Raw genomic sequence first — 17,518 nt, 5'->3', positions numbered from 1 at the left:
TGGTACGTAACGTGAGCTATCGTTTCTACTCACATTTGCATGTAAATTGTAAGTGCTTATATACATATATGTGAGATAACTGTCATACAATAAATTCTGAGAGACGACAATAGTGTAAATACAAATATATATGGTATACGGACTATAACGTTATTGAAATTTGCAATGCTTTTTAGGGAAATAATTTTAAATGGATCACTCTGTGAAATTCAGTGTAAAACTAATAATAAATTATAATCATAAAATATTATCAAGACAGTTACTAATTCTTGCAAAACTGAACCCACATATTCTATCGCTTCCTTTGTACAACTGCATCCAAATAACTTGTTCCAACTATCTGTCGCCTTACTTCACCAGCCCCATTTGTTTACCTTACAATGAGACTTAGGATACACTTGTTTTTACCTACTACCCGAAGATTGGGTATATTACCTGCGTTCACCCTTTCGATGGCGTTCGCCTCAACGTCCGCGTACTGATTTGGAAAGGTTATTGCTTTCTCATTTGAGCAATGTTTGTTACTTTTTATGTGTAAAAGAGTATTTCAGTAACCACTTATGGGAATGGGCTGAAATTTAACAGACGTGTGTATTTTACTGATCAGGCTTGTAACGTGCGGGATAAATAAAAATAGTTGCTTTATCACAAAGTTATGCCCCTTTTTGGCTAGGCAACTGTCGTTAAGTTTTTGTATATAAGGTGGTACTAACCTGTTGGAAACTTAGCATGTTTGTTCCTTTTGATGATCTGACAAAGCTCAGGTTTCATAGCTCTATTTCTTTCTTCACACAATTTATTTTTCTGGTAAAGCCACGATAGAAGCAATATTGATGTTAAATGCACTGACCTCAAGATTTGGCTAGAAAATAATCTTTCTTTCAAATTAAAGTTTGGTCATATTATGAACATTAGAATATGATTTTTTGTTTCTAAAATATTTTAAAAATTCCAAATCAAGAAAAAAAAAGATGACCGTGCCGGAAATCGAAACCCGGACCACCGCGGCAATAAAGACATTTTCCCGTCGTCGTAACCAATAGCGCTATAGCTGAAGTAGTGTATAATGACTTCAAAATATACAATTATTGCCATTTAGTGAGGTCGATATGTGGATTTATCGACATGATAAAAGCGATATCGACCGAGGGCGCAGCCCGAGGTTGATATCGCATTTATCAGGTCGATACATCCACATATCGACCGAACTTAAAAGGCAACAAATGTTTTATTATTAAATTCAGCCAACTCATAAGTATAAACTTCAATTGAATACAAATATCTGCAACCTTTGGTCATTTTTCGAGGTAAATTTGTAGGACTTTTTGACGTCAAACCGTGATGACGTCACAGCTGGAGGTCAATACGTGTTTTTGTCTCCGCCTTCGAGTCAATACGACTTTTTGTCATTGATCATGTGACTACATCTAGACCAATGGAAAGGACTATAAGTATAGATTTAATAATAAATAGAGGATATCACATGAGTGTCTTTTCATATTGAATTTATTAAACCAGTTTAATAAAATGATAAACTGCGAGGCTCCCCCGAGCATTTTATCCATTTTATTCAACGAGTTTAATAAATTCAATGTGGAAAGTCACAAATGTAATATTTTTTATCACATGTTAGCTTTTTCTATCGAAACATCAAAAAAATGAACTTTCTTTTATATAAACAAGTCAGTTTGTCAAACGTCGCCTACCACTATAAACGACGTCGACGTCAAAGCTTTATTACACTAGTGTATTATCATTTTTATGTAATGGCTTTATTACACTCCCACGGCGTCAAACATGTGATAAAGATATTTATAATCGAGACAGTTTACGTTTATGTGTCGGGTGTAAGTTTAAACAGTAAAGAGTTTAATTCAAAACGATTTTCACACTCTGTCATTTCGTAGGTAATTATTTGTATGTGTTTCAATTTTCTTGATTTTATATCCAACAAGGTATTTGTGGATTAAAATAGGTCTGAATTATGTGTTGGGACTATCACAACAGATTCTCATAAAAATATTCCAGTATGTCTGCTAAAATTCACCGCATTCATTTTATCTAAATGACAATCGTCATGGAACAATGCTTCGTTCAATATTGAACTTCATGATATAAACATGTTTTAGGTGAATGACTCTGTTAGCAGGGAGGAAGTTGTTTTTTCTCGTTGTCGAATAGCTCATACAAGTTTGGCTCATTCTTATCTTCTGAACAACGAAGGTTAACATAAATGTATACCTTGTCAAACACCGCTTAGACATGTGTTAATCGACTGTGTTGACTTCACAGCACAGTACATACTTTGACGTTCAAACTTTGAAAAGTTGTTAGAGATGCTTTACATTCTAAGTTTTCGATAAAACTTCTTTTAGGCGATATATGAACTTTTTGTGTCGATCCCGCCGTAAAATCCAACTCGCTCACTCGCAGCGATAAAGTAGACTCAATATAGTAATATGGTATGCGATTGGAAGGGAGCAGAAAAGTTTTAGATATTAAGATAACTTCTGAAAGTATCGAGATTGCTATCTAGCTATCAGATGGCAGCTGCGGACACTTACACAAAGGTATCGAGTCATCGCAATAATATTTCCAGGAAACTTTCGACTATTGAGATAATCTTTTCTTTATCAAGATAATGTATTAAGGTATCGCAATAGCTACCTAGCTATCTTGTAGCAGAAATATGCCAGCATTACAACGTAACTTTTCATATAGTTATGAGTAGACTTAACCAAACTATGAAATATATGGGTATTCTGAAAGTGTGTGTATCTGGTACCTGCACTGTTTATCAACAGAATGGCATTGGTACAAACATTGCTCACTTTTTACGTTGTGAATGACACGATGTTGTTGAAATTTGCATTATCTTGACTCTTAAATGCAACCTGAATTTAAATTTTACGAATCATTAAATAAAATGCAAGCCGCAAGACACTGCTTACACATATCTACATTTTGCCTATTTTCAACTCGAGATGACCTGCATCAAACGTTTATTTCTACAGATTTTCTAAAAACTTGTAACGAAGCTAAATAAATCTTCATGAAATAGGCGTATCTTGAGAATAGATGCAGAACCTGAATTAAAAAATTGATATAAACATTCTCATACACGATGTTGTTGAAATTTGCATTATCTTGAGTCTTAAATGCAACCTGAATTTAAATTTTACAAATCATTAAATAAAATGCAAGCCGCAAGACACTGCTTACACATATCTACAGTTTGCCTATTTTCAACTCGAGATGACCTGCATCAAACGTTTATTTCTACAGATTTTCTAAAAACTTGTAACGAAGCTAAATAAATCTTCATGAAATAGGCGTATCTTGAGAATAGATGCAGAATCTGAATAAAATTGATATAAACATTCTCATAAGCTTATCACTACTATGCGTAGGTCTAGTCACGTGTAGTCCAAATGTAAAGACCCTTTCCTCGTAGCTTTTTTCAACTTTTCAACCTTTATTTCAATACTTGGGCAAACTGAACTGTGCAAAAGGTATATAACTCAAATATTGGTCCGCTATTTAAGTGGCTTTAGATACTAGCAATAAAAAATGTTACTGCATATGAAAATATAACATCAATACCAAAGACTATAAAAATAACACATATTATCATTGACAGTTAGACGCGATGAGGCATAAATAGAATAGTTATTACTTTAGTTGTTGTAAGTACTAACAAAACATAGATCAACGTGATATAAGATTTCCGCCTTTATTCAAGGAACACAATAAATTTCATTAAAAAAGTTTCAGTTATCCATCAGCAGTAAATTATAGTGACCCTCGCAAAAAGATTAATGTTATGAAAATTACTACACAAATTGTATGAATACTTTATTTTTGTACCATATTCACAAACATTTTATTATTTTTATTAAAGAATATAATTATCTGACAGTTAAATTGCATTTTTTTTTGAAAAAAAGACAAAACATTATTGTTCATTGATGAATATGTCTGACTGTCGAACTGCAAAAGTTTTGGGGGGAAAAGACAAACAGGTAAAATCTACAATCCACCGTAGTCTGCTTCCAACTTAAATATGTTTGATTTAATATCTATGTAAATCACGTGAATTGTCACATTTCAGTTCGATCATATCCATCTATTTCAGTTTGATGATTTCTGTCATTAGTTCGAACTTTCCCATCTGGACATTTGCACGTAATTTTCAAGCCAGTTTGACACTTACAGTCTAGCAGTTCTGCAACATAGATGATAAGTTTGCTGCCATCGCACCATGGACAAAACCACCAACCTCTTTTGTTTACCCTGAAAAATCATTATTTATATCATGTTTCTTAAATAAGTTCGGGGGCTAGTAAAGCCTACCATGCACCCACTACACATTTTTTCGGCACCAAATTGTTTGGTAGGTACATATGAGTGAGAAAAATATATTCCTAAAACACATTTTCGAGCTTTATATGATTTCACTATTTCCATGGCAAACGTTCGTTTTTTGGCAATGGCAGCCATATAGATAATAAAGAGAGTTTTGTCTGTTGTGTGATGGTAGAGTCAACGGCAACTCCCAAAAATAGTCACACATTTGTATTTCCAAAAACACGTATATTCCAACATGTACAGACACCGGCTACATTTTATCAAGTAGTGGAATTATGGAATATTGGAATTACATAGTGAGATGCACTAAGAGATGGGAAATAAAACAAGTTTGAACATCAACTAAAGCGGTATAAACGGCTGTGAAGAAGTCAGTACGTTTTTTTGTAAAACGCCCAAATACTAGCAAGAAACTATTTAGTGTTACTCGCTAAAATCATCAGATAGAAGGATTGTATCGTTTATTGCTGTTAAATGTATATCTACCTATTCATTATCAAGTCTTTGATTCCTAAAACAAATACAAAATATATGATGAAACTGATCAAAGGGTATTTTCTTTCCTAGTCAGTTAACTGGACCCATAATAGAGTACCTCTCCTTTGAAGAGTATTCAATTCCTACAATAAACCTACTTCGACTGCAATTTTCAGGGGGGCGCAGGTTCAAGCCCCACTCGGACCAATTTGTTTTCTTCATATTTTCCTTTTTTCTAGTAAGTTTTTACTTCTTTCAAGACTTATTACGGATGTATTGTACAAAAGTGGAAAATTTTCATTTTATAAGCGATTTCTTGCTGTTCAAAGTGAATTTACCTCTGAATCAGGAGGGGTAGACTTAGACATCTTTAAAAATACTGAGTTACATGCGGTAAAGTTCTCTATTTTGCCTTCATTCTTTAGCCTTACATTTTGTGGAAGAAATGCAGGTAGATTTTACTGCTGCCCCAATGTTATTTTTGAATGAAGTGACCAAAATTCAAAACAGACCCACAGGATTCGACCTTAATTTTTTCAATGTTGTAGTTATAACTCTGTTTCACTAAATCTGTTTACTTGAGGCACCCTAGAAAAATTATGATATTTACAGTTTTATTTTGTGTTTTATAGTTGTTTAACAATATTTTAATGTTTCTTTTATCAAAATTAATGCTGTAATGAATTCTCTGGAACGTTTTAGATAGCGGCTATCACATTGAAATTTTCTCTACTTTAGCTTGAGGAAATACCATAAATTATACAAAATTTACAAATAACGGCACTGTAAAAGTTGTTTAAAATTTGCAATACAGTGCGAAACATGGTCAACTTTAAGAATATACCAAGCAAATGCCATTTTTTAAACATTACTATTACTGGTCCTAATCTTTCACCGAGAGAACACCAGAAGAAATATTTACGAGTTAAAATGTAAGATGTTGTTTTCACAAGTAAAGTGTAATTTACATGTAAACTAAACAAATGTCTGTTTTTAAGAATTTTACAAAATATAAATTATCTTATATGATATTCCGCTCTAACTGCAAAAATGCATTGAAAAAGAGCTAGCTCTAATAGGCTAAAAATGTCTGATCACATCAAGTTAGGATACACATTAAATTTTCATCATTGCAACAGTTTAATAAACCATCAATTCATCATTAAAGTTATTAATTCAATATACCTGTTCGCATGATCATTAATTCTGTCTAAATTAAATCTGCTCGCAGCTTTAAAGATATTCAACAATTCTTCAATTTCTTCACCAACTGCTTCTCTCGCCCTTTTCTCCTGCTGCAATCCATTTCCATCTTCAGAGATAAACCTTCTCTGCTTCGTTTCTGCGTCGTTATACTCGCCCTCTGCCTTGTCAACTTCCTTGTCCAGATATCCCGTTCTTTTTCTGTTTATAAGGTATGCCTCTCCTGCTGATGGAAAATTTATTAAAAATAATGATGATAATTATAAACTTTAATTGTTTAATGAGGCCAATTGACATTACAATGTAACAATTTGACTAAACCAGCTTAAAACGTAAAATGGAGTTCGAATAACCTTCTTTCTTTGATTTAAAGATTTAAATTGGAGTGCAAAAACTACCTTCTTTTACTGCCACTTCTGCATAAAAAGCAAATGATTTTCCAACTTTATCAATTTCGTACTAAATTAAATTCAATAAAGCAACATCATTTGTACAAATAAAATGTTACATTCAAGAGGTCGGATTGTAGTTTAATGTATCAATAAACTCATATATTCTTTATTGGTATATAGAATGCAAACCTATTATGGTGTTGTTGGGGTTTTTTTGCGCACACAAAATGAAAGTCAAAATATTTTACAACGGATAGCCTATAAACTCTTACCTAATATTGTAAGCTGGAATAAAATAATTGTAATAAGACACCGACTTGTAAGATTATCCATTGTAAGATTACAATACAAACAGAATTAATAAAATAATCAAGAAGTCCAAGTATTTATATATATCATATCGTAAATCGAAATATAACATCAATCCTATATTTATAAAATGAGTAATATTTCACAATCTGAATATCCAATCAAATTAACTGCCGACAGAAAAACCAGGATTTCAAATCACCAGTGCGAAAATATTCGATTCGCATCATAAATTAATGGTATTCGTTCTTCATATATCATAAGTCATCTAATTTTACGACAAATACAAAATATTATACACTGCTATTATATGACTACTCATGTTAAGTCATAATTATTAAGAGTAAAACATTATTTGGTGGTTGAATGCACAGCGTCGAAGTTGAAGTAGATATACTATTAGGTTATTTAACATTGTTCTGTACAATACGGAGATATATTTGGACGAGTACCTAGCTGAGAAAACCATATTGGACGAGCCGCTAGGCGAGTTCAATATGGCTTTCGCAGCTGGGTACGAGTCCAAATATATCTCGTATTGTACAGTACAATGTTAAATAACCTTTTTATTCTATATCTATTTTATCTTACTATAATAATAGTTTAAATTAAAAATGTTTCACTGAATATTGTATTCCTGCCTTTTCTAGTTTTTCCCAGTTTGGTATGAGTGCAACTATATATTATACAGAACAATGTTAGACCTTAAATAACCTTTTTATTCTGTATTTATTTCACTTCATACGTAATATACGTAATTTATAGAATGCTGCTTTTTTCTGCGTATCATCATTAAAAAAGTATATGGTGCAACCTCCCTACAACAGCCATTTGGCGATTTGGGTGGTAGTAATACTTGGCTGAGATATTATGCCCACAAATATTGTCAGCAAGTTTGGTGAAGATCGGATGAAAACTGTTCGACTTAAAAGAGCGGACAAGGCTAAATTCCCCGTTTTTCGAGTAATTCAAGGACTATAAGAGTGGCTAGTACAACTTTGCTGGTTATCGAAAGTGGCCGAGATGTAATGCCCACAAACATTGTCAGCAAGTTTGGTGAAGAGCCGACGAAAACTGAATTATAGGGCAGACATGTTTTGGATGCTGACCGCCCGTCCGCTGCCATTCATAATCTTCTCCATTTTGTTTCTTAACCGTTAAATAAAAACTGCTGAGGTACAATGTAGCTATTCAGACAGTCAGGGCTGATACCAATTTCTAGGTTTCGTCAGGAACGGCTTCTTTTAGCGACTTTTCAAATATTCCAACATCTGATGATCCTTTTACTGTTTTTTTTTAAGTTGTTTGTTATTAACGAACGTTTTAATACCTGAATCAGATGGCATCGTTATCCCTTGAATCGTTTTTGTGTGTTGTAAAACAAAAAAAACTCAAATTAAATCCATATTTCAAGACGCATAATAATATAGAGCGTCTACTTCATCTGATTTACATTCGGAACATTTTCACGCGTTTCGGGTTTTATCCTATGTTTAACATGGGACTGTTGAACCGTCCAAATACAGAAAATACAGGATTTTTTGTACGCGCGTGCGTCCAAATACAGAAAATACATTATTTTTGTACGCACGTGCATCCAAATACCGTAATATATTGTACGGTCACGTGTTGCAAATGAACGTTCGCAATTGGATAGATAAAATAGATATAGGATAAAAACAGTTAACAGCCAAAACATATCCAGATAGTTTGCATTCTTCTGCCAATTTGTGAGATGATCCATAACTTGTTCATATCAGAAGGCAGTGTCCAGATAACTTTGAAACAAATCATCGAAAATCATGTTACACACTAAAATCATAATTATGATTTGACGTCTCACGTTTCTTGTTTCAAACATTTTAATTATTATTTCTTCATGAATATGTAGACTAAGGACATTTAAAATGGTTCCTGTAAATTACAGATTGTGGACGTTTGTCTCTTTCATAGCAAATGTGGGACAAGCTACATAGCGTATTTATTCTTGGGGGCGGTTAGTTCCCAACAGCAAATACCTTTAACATATTTAAAGTCGTGGCCTAATCTAAGCGGCAATCTCGTTCGCCCGTGTGCACGTCACGAAACTTTTGTGAAACATGAGCTGTTCAAACATTTCCATCTAAGTAAGCCTTAATATGAATTTCTAACATAACTAGAGACTGCATACAGGCTTTTGCTTCTACACTATTGCTTATTTACTGGTGATACATTATTAGATTTTGAAATATTACCTAGACACATTATCAGTTCAGACATAAAGACAGGAATTGAAGTTAAGAAAGTTATCTCGTTAAGCAACTTTGGTATTTTCTGTCTATATGTTAAGGTACAAGTGCTAATAGCCATCAAAAATTATATTTAATTCATACCGTTGCTTTTTGCAGTAAAAATATTCTAAGTTCTCTATATAAGAAAACAATTCATTAAACGATTACTTAGAAAAGACTGTGGTGGTAAATATAGAATCTCAAAAAAGAGAAAAAATATATTATTTATAGATGAAATTAAGTTAGACTGACATAAGTCAAAAAGCAAACGCACTAAGATTTTCACAACAGATGCATACATCCATTTTTGGAAAACAATTAAAGGGCAATAACTGTAACAGTAATTATTACACCATGCTGAATCTGTGTACATATGCTGGCGAATGCTCTATCTTCTTTCTTATCTCAGTTAACTTGACTACCAACCTTCTCAATGCACCGTCATTTGTAGACCGCAGCGTTGACTCCCAACAGTTCTCTTACCTATGTTTCTTTATTATACCTTGATCATACATGCCTTCATTGTTTATACGGTCAGGTCATGATGCTAAACATCACATGGAAATATTTTTTTAAAACATAATTTTATTTCACACAATGGTTACAACATATATAAATCTACATTACGCAATACAGAAGATAAATGTATGAAAAAGGATTAGATCCGAAAGCTAAAGCTTATAAAGATCTTCTCGTATATTGAAGTACTTTAATAAATACGTTATAGCAGTGCTTATAGTCGTGTATGAAATAACACATTTTAATATGGAAAAAAGCAATAGTAGAGCCTTAATTAATGAGCGAACTATTAGAACATAAGTTTTTTTTAAAGTACTTAAGAGTGATAAGCATATATCTATTAAATTGTTAGGTAAATTAAATGAGATTAACACAGAAAGAGGAAAAGAACGAAAAATATGAATAGGAAAATATATTCATTCGGATCGCAAATTAAATGGAGCAATACAGCATATAGCATTCAGTGAACATTTTCCATAATGCCCTCTATCCATGCGGCAAGCTTAGTGAAAAAAATCTGACCGACGGACAAACACGCGCAAACAATATGTCCCCTCTGAGTGCATCGACAAAACTGATAAATGTTTGCAGCAGATCAATGCGATAACAGTAACATTGTAGACATTTTTGCCTATAATTTATAATCTAGAGAACTTACGATCGTTCTTTTATCGCACAGACGGGCCCTTAAAAACAGCCTTTCCATTTCATCCAGAAGACTTTAAATGAGCTGGGTATCATATGAGGCGGATAAAGTAATGCTGTTTCGCACCTTCACTAACTTGATTTTTTAATTACGGGCGTTTAAAAACAAATGATGCACACAAATGTGATGAGAATGATTCATATTCGGATAACCAATCAGACAACTTTTATGCACAAAAAAAAATTTGAAACTGTTATTTAATATGCGAATGACTCAGAATAGACAAGCAATCAAAGCACACATGAGATAAAAAAAACAACGTAAATTGACGTAAATATACCTACCCTTAATGACACTGAAGGCTCGTCTCAATACAAGTTTGCCATTTGAATAATTACATGAACGAATACTAAAGTTTCTTTCTCAAGCGTAGCCTTGTATATCTATGTTGAAAATCGCGTAAAGAGAGATTTTACGTAAATGTTTTTTCTTTGCAATGAATTATTAAGTTCGAAGGCATTTTTAAAATACGTGTCACATATAATAGTTTGCGATTGGTTGATTTCGATATTATATATATTTGCGGTGGGTGATTTCGATATGATATATTTGCGATGGGTTGATTTCGATTTTATATATGTAGGTGAAGTTGCCTTATAAAGTGGTGCGTAATGATACTGTTAAAGGGAATTCCTATAGTTTTTATGCGCATCTTTCTGCGCAGCCGACACTTTCTATGGAAAACTGAAATGAAGTCAACATTTGTTGAAACATGTGACAGACAACCTTAAATATGAGGAATCTTGAATGAAATAACATTTTTGATAAGTTTTATCAGTAATCAAATGTTGATACTGGTTTATGTTGTATTGACAAGTATCATGCCTGCCAGGTATCTTGGCACTTTTGTGGTTGTGTTTTCACATCGCATTTTAGTACGAAGACAGTGTTGTTCATATAATGTAAGACAATTGACTTAGTACTGATAAGACAATATCACCTTCCAGATTATTTAGTATTCAATTATAGAAAGAATTAAGAATTTTTTTAACTTCTATCAGATATACATGTAATTAATTTGGTCAGGTTCGCGCCATTTTTCGTCCGAAAAGGTGTTGTATTCAAACGGTCTTTACATAAAATTTAGCCTGGTGACCCATACATTTTTAGCCATTTTTATTCTCACAATACAATTATTCATACACAAGAAAAATAGGAAAAAATTCTATGAAACAGTTTTTTTTTCAAAATTAAAAAAAAAAAAATTCTTCACTATGTGTATTTTTTATTGAAAAAAGTTCACAAAAGTGAATAGGAAACAATATTTATTTTTCATTTGTACCCATATTGTAAGGATATAGTATTATAAATGACTATGACATCTAATAAGTATTTAATAAAATCTGTAAAAAGAATATCAACCTAATTGTGCTGTCTTGATGTATATTTTGGTTGGAATTTATAAAAAAGCAAAAAATTATGAAAATGTTGAAAAATCGCTGGAAGTTTCAGCAACAGTGGGTGTGTTCAAAACGATTTTTCACAAAAACAAGCCTGGTGACACATTGTTTTATTTGTTCATTGTTTTCAGCACAAAATTTCCTATCATATATGTGAATTTCAAAAAATTCTATGAAAGGAAAAAAACTATAGGAATTCTCTTTAAATAATATGGTGAAAACGTTCCATGCCCGTGATAATTCAGAAACATTGTATTACTTAGATTTTCATACTCTATGAGATATCTTTATTAGATCAAACATTAATGTAATGAAATTTGTTAGGCGTAAAAAAGTGTTCGTTTTCGGGGTCTCGACCTACCCTAAATGTTTTGCCCCATCCTAAAAGTTTTATGGCCTTGGAGATTTTTTTTTTTCAACTTTTTAACAAAAAGTTGCAAAACTGCACTTTTAGGCTTTAAACATGGTCAGTGCGATGTTAGAAATCAACTGACAGAAGGCATAATCCCCTTATTTGTATTCATTTCTGAAAAAAACAAAAATCCGAAAAGCCCACTTGATAAAATAAAAATAGAAAAAAATACCGACCTACCTATCCTAATGTTTTTGAGCATGTTACCGGAAACAAACATTTTTTAACGCATTGATTAAATTCTGCCCTCCGTATCATTTGATCGTGAATCCGCCGCATTTCTGCGTTTAATGGCTATTAATATAGATGTTTTGTTTCTTTTCTTTTTAATTTATTGGATTTTAGATCCAAATGAGAAGTTTAAGATTGACAACAGTTTCAGGTCGACAATATTCTCTCGTCTTCGTTGATTTAAGATGAGGTGAACTGTAAGAAATATCGAGGCAATGTAACTTGTGCACGATACAAGGTAAATTAACTCTTATTCAATATGCATAATATCCATCTACCAAAATCATCGCAGGTTTTAGGTGAGAATGCGCGATTGAAATTTGTTACTATATTTTCCCGTTTATTGCCATGATTCTTATAGAATACCTCAGGGTAGCCTATAACATGTACAGTGGATTCTTCTTTCTGGTCTGGTGTCAGTGGGACTGTTGGATTTCATATGACAATGTAACGTTATGACCCTCGACTTTCTCAAATTAATGTGTCTATATAGTTTACAGGGGAAAAATTATAGTTTCGTAGAAAGAAAACACTTTGTCTGTAAAAATATTAATATCTGAAATGATTTTTATGACGTCGCTTAATATTATAAGGTTAAGACGTACCGTTTACATGAAAACGAATATCATTGAACCGGGTGCCATATGCAAAACCATATTATTATCAGGCTTCTTAGAAAGTGGCTGATCAAAGTCATGCGTGCACAATATATATAATTAATTTTATTCTTTTTATGTTAATCTTAGGACAGGGTTCGAATAAACACTAAATGGTGTATTTTAGACAATGCACTACTTTAACATATGTTTTCGACCTGTGTTGAATTTTCACAATTACATTCAAACGTAAAATCGCTACCAAATAAAATGTTTTTTGAGGGAACTTTATTTCATATTTCCACATTGTTAGTGTGGACGATCGGATTAAACTGCTAGTTTTAGTGTGATGAATTAGCATGTCATTTAGTTACAAAACTCATATAAAATCCATAAAAAAATAAGAAACTTTTCGCGAAAATAAAATAATTTTCTCTTGAAAAGTCAAAAACACATCGAGAAAATATTCTTTATTTACTTAAGTTACAGTCTCACTATCAGAATGAAAATTCACGTTATTGCCAAGTTCTGCGTGCGATAACAACTTTATTTTCGTGAAACCTTTCCTTTCTTGGGAAAAATGAAAGTTTTATATGATCTTATTCACAAAAAAAATGTGTTTAATTTGTAAAGTCTTTGGATAAATATTACTTTGTAGATTCTAATAAGTAGAGGAATTTATTAGCACACAAACGTGATGGTTTGTAAACACTGCACTTCATGATGCACTTGCGGGCCATACAGTAGTATCCCAGACATGGGAAGATTTAATGGAACACATTTTATATTCCCTAATTACAAACAAATTCAATGAACTTGTATCCCCCAAAATTTCGCTTTTATTATTTTCAATCATCCGATATAAAAGTGTTTGATTCGCATCATGGTTATTATACATTTTAACAACAACTATTCATATCTTATATACTATGTAAGTGTAGAATAGTCAGTAGGCGGTTGAATGCACCTACAACGTCGAACAGCAACATACCCCCGTTATGGTGGATTCAAAATTCACAAAATGATAACATCTGTGAAATAATGATCGCAAAAACCGTTATATATATTGCTTTGAAACCATGTAGAACGGCTTAAAAACTAATTGTACACCCCCACGATGAGCCATGGCCCCCTAGTGATCTTGACCTTGAAGAAATTAGCATTTTTAGATTTTTTTGACACCTTTGAAAATTCACAAAAATGACAGTTTGTCAAAAACCGTTACGCATATTGCTTTGAAACCTTATAGAATGGTTCAAAAACTAATTTTACACCCCCATGGTGAGTCTTGGTTTCCTAGCGACATTGACCTTGAAGAAATTAGCATTTTTTAGATATTTTACGCCTTTGAAAATTCACATAAATGACAATTTCTCAAAAACCATTACATATATTGCTTTGAAACCTTGTAGAATGATTCAGAAACTTTTTCTACACCCCCATGGTGAGTCCAGGCCCCCTACAGACATTGACCTTGAAGAAATTAGCATTTTGTATTTTTGCAATAGTGTTAAAATATAATGACATACGAGTATAAAGTCCCCTAGCAGGTCTCCAATTGCCCTTGGACGAGACACTTTCTGGTGGTGGCATTGTTATGTTATTCAAAATAGCAAGCTGGCTGAACACACATTTGGTGTTGGTTGTTGCAATTTTATCATAAAGTAGTGACATTGAAAATGCATCAATGGACAGTAGGTCATACACTGATTTTGATGTCAGCTCCCATCAAGCATTGCCCAACACGCTTTTTGATAATTCCCTTATTGAAGATGAAATTTGAAATAGTGTTTGTGTAAATTTCAGCTTCTAGTAGTTTGTCTCTTTTGCATATTAATGCTAGTTATTTACTATGTTTGTTCAAGGAGGGAGTGTTTACTCGAGAGCACACACAGAAGTGTCTTATATTAACCTAAACGCACGTTACGTAACGTAATGTGAGATAGCTGATGCCATACAATAAATTCTGAGAGACGATAATGGTGTAAATACATGCAATATATGTTTAATTTTGATACGGACACTCGTAAATGTGTAATATTTGTCTGTTCATTATCTATGTGTGTACATGTCATTATAAATGTTATATGCGTGTATGTTATTGAAAATGTATATTTATGCTCTTCATTTTATTGGAGTAAAAATAAAAATATATACGGTATACTGACTATAACGTTATTGAAATTTGCAATGCTTATTAGAAAAATAATTTGAAACGGATCACTCTGTGAAATTTAGTGTAAAACTAATAGTAAATTATAATCATAAAATATTATAATGACAGTTACTAATTTTTGCAAAACTGAACCAACATCTTCTATCGCTTCCTTTGTACAACTGCATCAAAATACCTTGTTCCAACTATTTGTCGCCTTACTTCACCAGTCCCATTTGTTTACTAACAGTGAAACTTAAAATACGACATTCTGGTACGTTGAATCGTACTTTTCCTTATCAACTTTGTAACACTTGTTTTTATCTACTAATCGAAAAATGGGTATATTAAATGCATTCACCCTTTCGATGGCGTTCTGATTTGGAAAGGTTATTGCTCTCTCATTTTAGGTCAGAAGGAACCAACTATAACGAAATCGCTGATTGGCTGAAAAAGTATATGGTATTCCGCGGTGTATAATTACCATGTAAAGTGATCTCCCATTGGTGTCAAATATGATGGATGTGTTTGAAAGCTATTTTATTTCATAAACTAAAACTGTAACCTATGATTACTGGCTAAAATAATATGGAATGATGCATTTTGTGTGAGAAATATGCATGTTTTATCAGTAGAGCATTTTCATGAAAAATATAAAAAAAAAATCACTGCCAGACTATGGGTAACCGAGTTCAAAGAGAAAAAAGGGCTCAAAAGTGATGGTCAACAAGTAGATTTCTTGCAGTTTTTCGATAGTTCTTGGATAGTTCTTTCATCCTGAGTAAGTGGCATCAAAAGTTTAAATGTAAGGAAAGGTCCATGACCGGAAACATTATATTGTGGGCCTATGAAAATTGAGTTGGTTCCATATGACCATAGCAATGTTTGTTATCTTTTATGTGTAAAAGAGTATTTCAGTAACCACTTATGGGAATGGGCTGAAATTTCACAGACGTGTGTGTTTTACAAATCAGGCTTGTAACGTGCGGGATACAAAAAAAATAGTTACTTTATCACAAAGTTATGCCCCTTTTGGCTAGGCAACTGTCGTTAAGTTTTTTTATATAAGGTGGTACTAACCTGTTGGAAACTTCGCATATTTGTTCCTTTTGATGATTGTCTTTCTTCACACAATTTGTTTTTCGGATAAAGCCACGATAGAACCATACCATATTGATGCTAAAGTGTTCCCTTTTAATTATATCGCGTAAGTAATAGAAAGAGCATTGAAACTCGAGGGTAAACGATTTGTACGAGGGGGCGTACAGCAGTTCAGTGAGTACTTAAAATCCTTGCTTTACAAATGTGTAAAGCCCAGGTAAAATAAACCAATGCGACAGCAGAAAATCAATAAGATACACTTCGCTGTGTACTGTTCCAGACATGCTGGCATACTTTCCTACCCAACAGTGCGGTAACTAGCGTGCGGGTATTAAATACGTTCAAACTTTGAAAGATTTTTAGAGATGGTTACAATATAACTTTTTAAGCGATAAATGTGTCGATCCGCTGTAAAATCCAACTCACTCACTGGCAGCGATAAAGTAGACTATCAAACATGTGGGTATTCAGAATGTGTGGGTATTCGATACCCGCTCTGTTTATCAACGCAACAGCATTGGTACAAAGAAGGAAGAGTGGACGATAAATTGACATTCTTTTAAATATTGTAAATACGATATTTTACATATTGTTCTAACACGTTTTCTTAAAAAATAGACGATTTCCTTCTTACGTCTTACGAATTGGGTGCGCAATTAAATGGCAGTTGTGGGCACTTACACAAAAAGTATCGAGAAAATACTGTAAATTATTGTAATAATATTTCCAGAAAACCTTCCACTATTGAGATAATCTTTTTAGAAAACTTTGCTTTATCAAGATAATGTTTTGAAGTATCGCGATAGCTACCTAATTATCTCGTGGCAGAAATATGTCACCATAGATATCGTATTCTAATTTTCTTTTTTTTTTCAACGTTACTCATTTTTTTCCAATGTCATTGTAAGATTATTACAATGTGATGGTCAACATCTTGATTGAACGATTTGTCACATGTTTTCTTGATTTCACATATAATCATATAAATAGTTCTACCTTATTTCAGGCAAACATCAAGGAAATAATTCAGATAGTCGCTTTTCTACTATGAATGGTGTAAAATGGGGCTAAATGGCTCTAAACTCTTAAATTTCACTTTTTTTAGAATATAGAGCTCATTTTTAGACAATTTCTGTCGTTTCAATGACATAACTGGTGCTTTTTGTCCATTTTTTCGTTGTGAATGACTCCATGTTGTTGAAATTTGCAATATCTAGACTCTTAAATGCAACCTGAATTTAAATTTTACGAATCATTAAATAAAATGCAAGCCACGGCTTACGCGTGTCCGTATTTTGCCTATTTTAAACTCGAGGTGTCCTGCATCCAACGTTTATTACGCTCCTAAAAATTGTGGCTAAGGAAAAGTAACACAGAAG

General features: G+C 32.8%; 1 protein-coding gene across 4 annotated transcripts; it reads right to left on the bottom strand.

Moving 5' to 3' along the window:
* Nucleotides 1–3,719: 3,719 nt before the first annotated feature.
* On the bottom strand, nucleotides 3,720–9,348 carry LOC123544965 (uncharacterized). Of its 4 annotated transcripts, none has more exons than XM_053539930.1 (3): nucleotides 9,294–9,348; nucleotides 6,031–6,271; nucleotides 3,720–4,293 (listed from the first exon to the last, which is right to left on the bottom strand). In XM_053539930.1, exons 1-3 carry the CDS (start codon nucleotides 9,322–9,324, stop codon nucleotides 4,101–4,103), a joined length of 465 nt encoding a protein of 154 aa, XP_053395905.1. In that variant the 5' UTR covers nucleotides 9,325–9,348; the 3' UTR covers nucleotides 3,720–4,100. The 4 variants fall into 4 exon arrangements, with proteins under 4 accessions (XP_053395905.1, XP_053395899.1, XP_045187083.2 ...); XM_053539924.1 differs by having other exon boundaries at nucleotides 6,031–6,274; nucleotides 9,294–9,339; XM_045331148.2 differs by lacking the exon at nucleotides 9,294–9,348 and adding an exon at nucleotides 6,713–8,164 and having other exon boundaries at nucleotides 6,031–6,274.
* Between the last annotated feature and the right edge of the window lie 8,170 nt (nucleotides 9,349–17,518).

Source organism: Mercenaria mercenaria, chromosome 1, assembly GCF_021730395.1.
Source record: "Mercenaria mercenaria strain notata chromosome 1, MADL_Memer_1, whole genome shotgun sequence".
Taxonomy (NCBI): Eukaryota; Metazoa; Mollusca; class Bivalvia; order Venerida; family Veneridae; genus Mercenaria; species Mercenaria mercenaria.
The sequence above is the reverse complement of the archived record's forward strand: the minus strand, read 5'-3'. Positions and strand labels throughout refer to the sequence as shown.

Bases quoted from the DNA above. Each gene is read 5' to 3' on its own strand.
- LOC123544965 (XM_045331148.2), bottom strand. From the start codon at position 6,773: ATGGATAATCTTACAAGTCGGTGTCTTATTACAATTATTTTATTCCAG. The intron at 6,275-6,712 runs GTAAGAGTTTAT...ATTTTCCATCAG, and splicing joins ATTCCAGCTTACAATATTAG to CAGGAGAGGCATACCTTATA. The intron at 4,294-6,030 runs GTATATTGAATT...ATGATTTTTCAG, and splicing joins ATTAATGATCATGCGAACAG to GGTAAACAAAAGAGGTTGGT.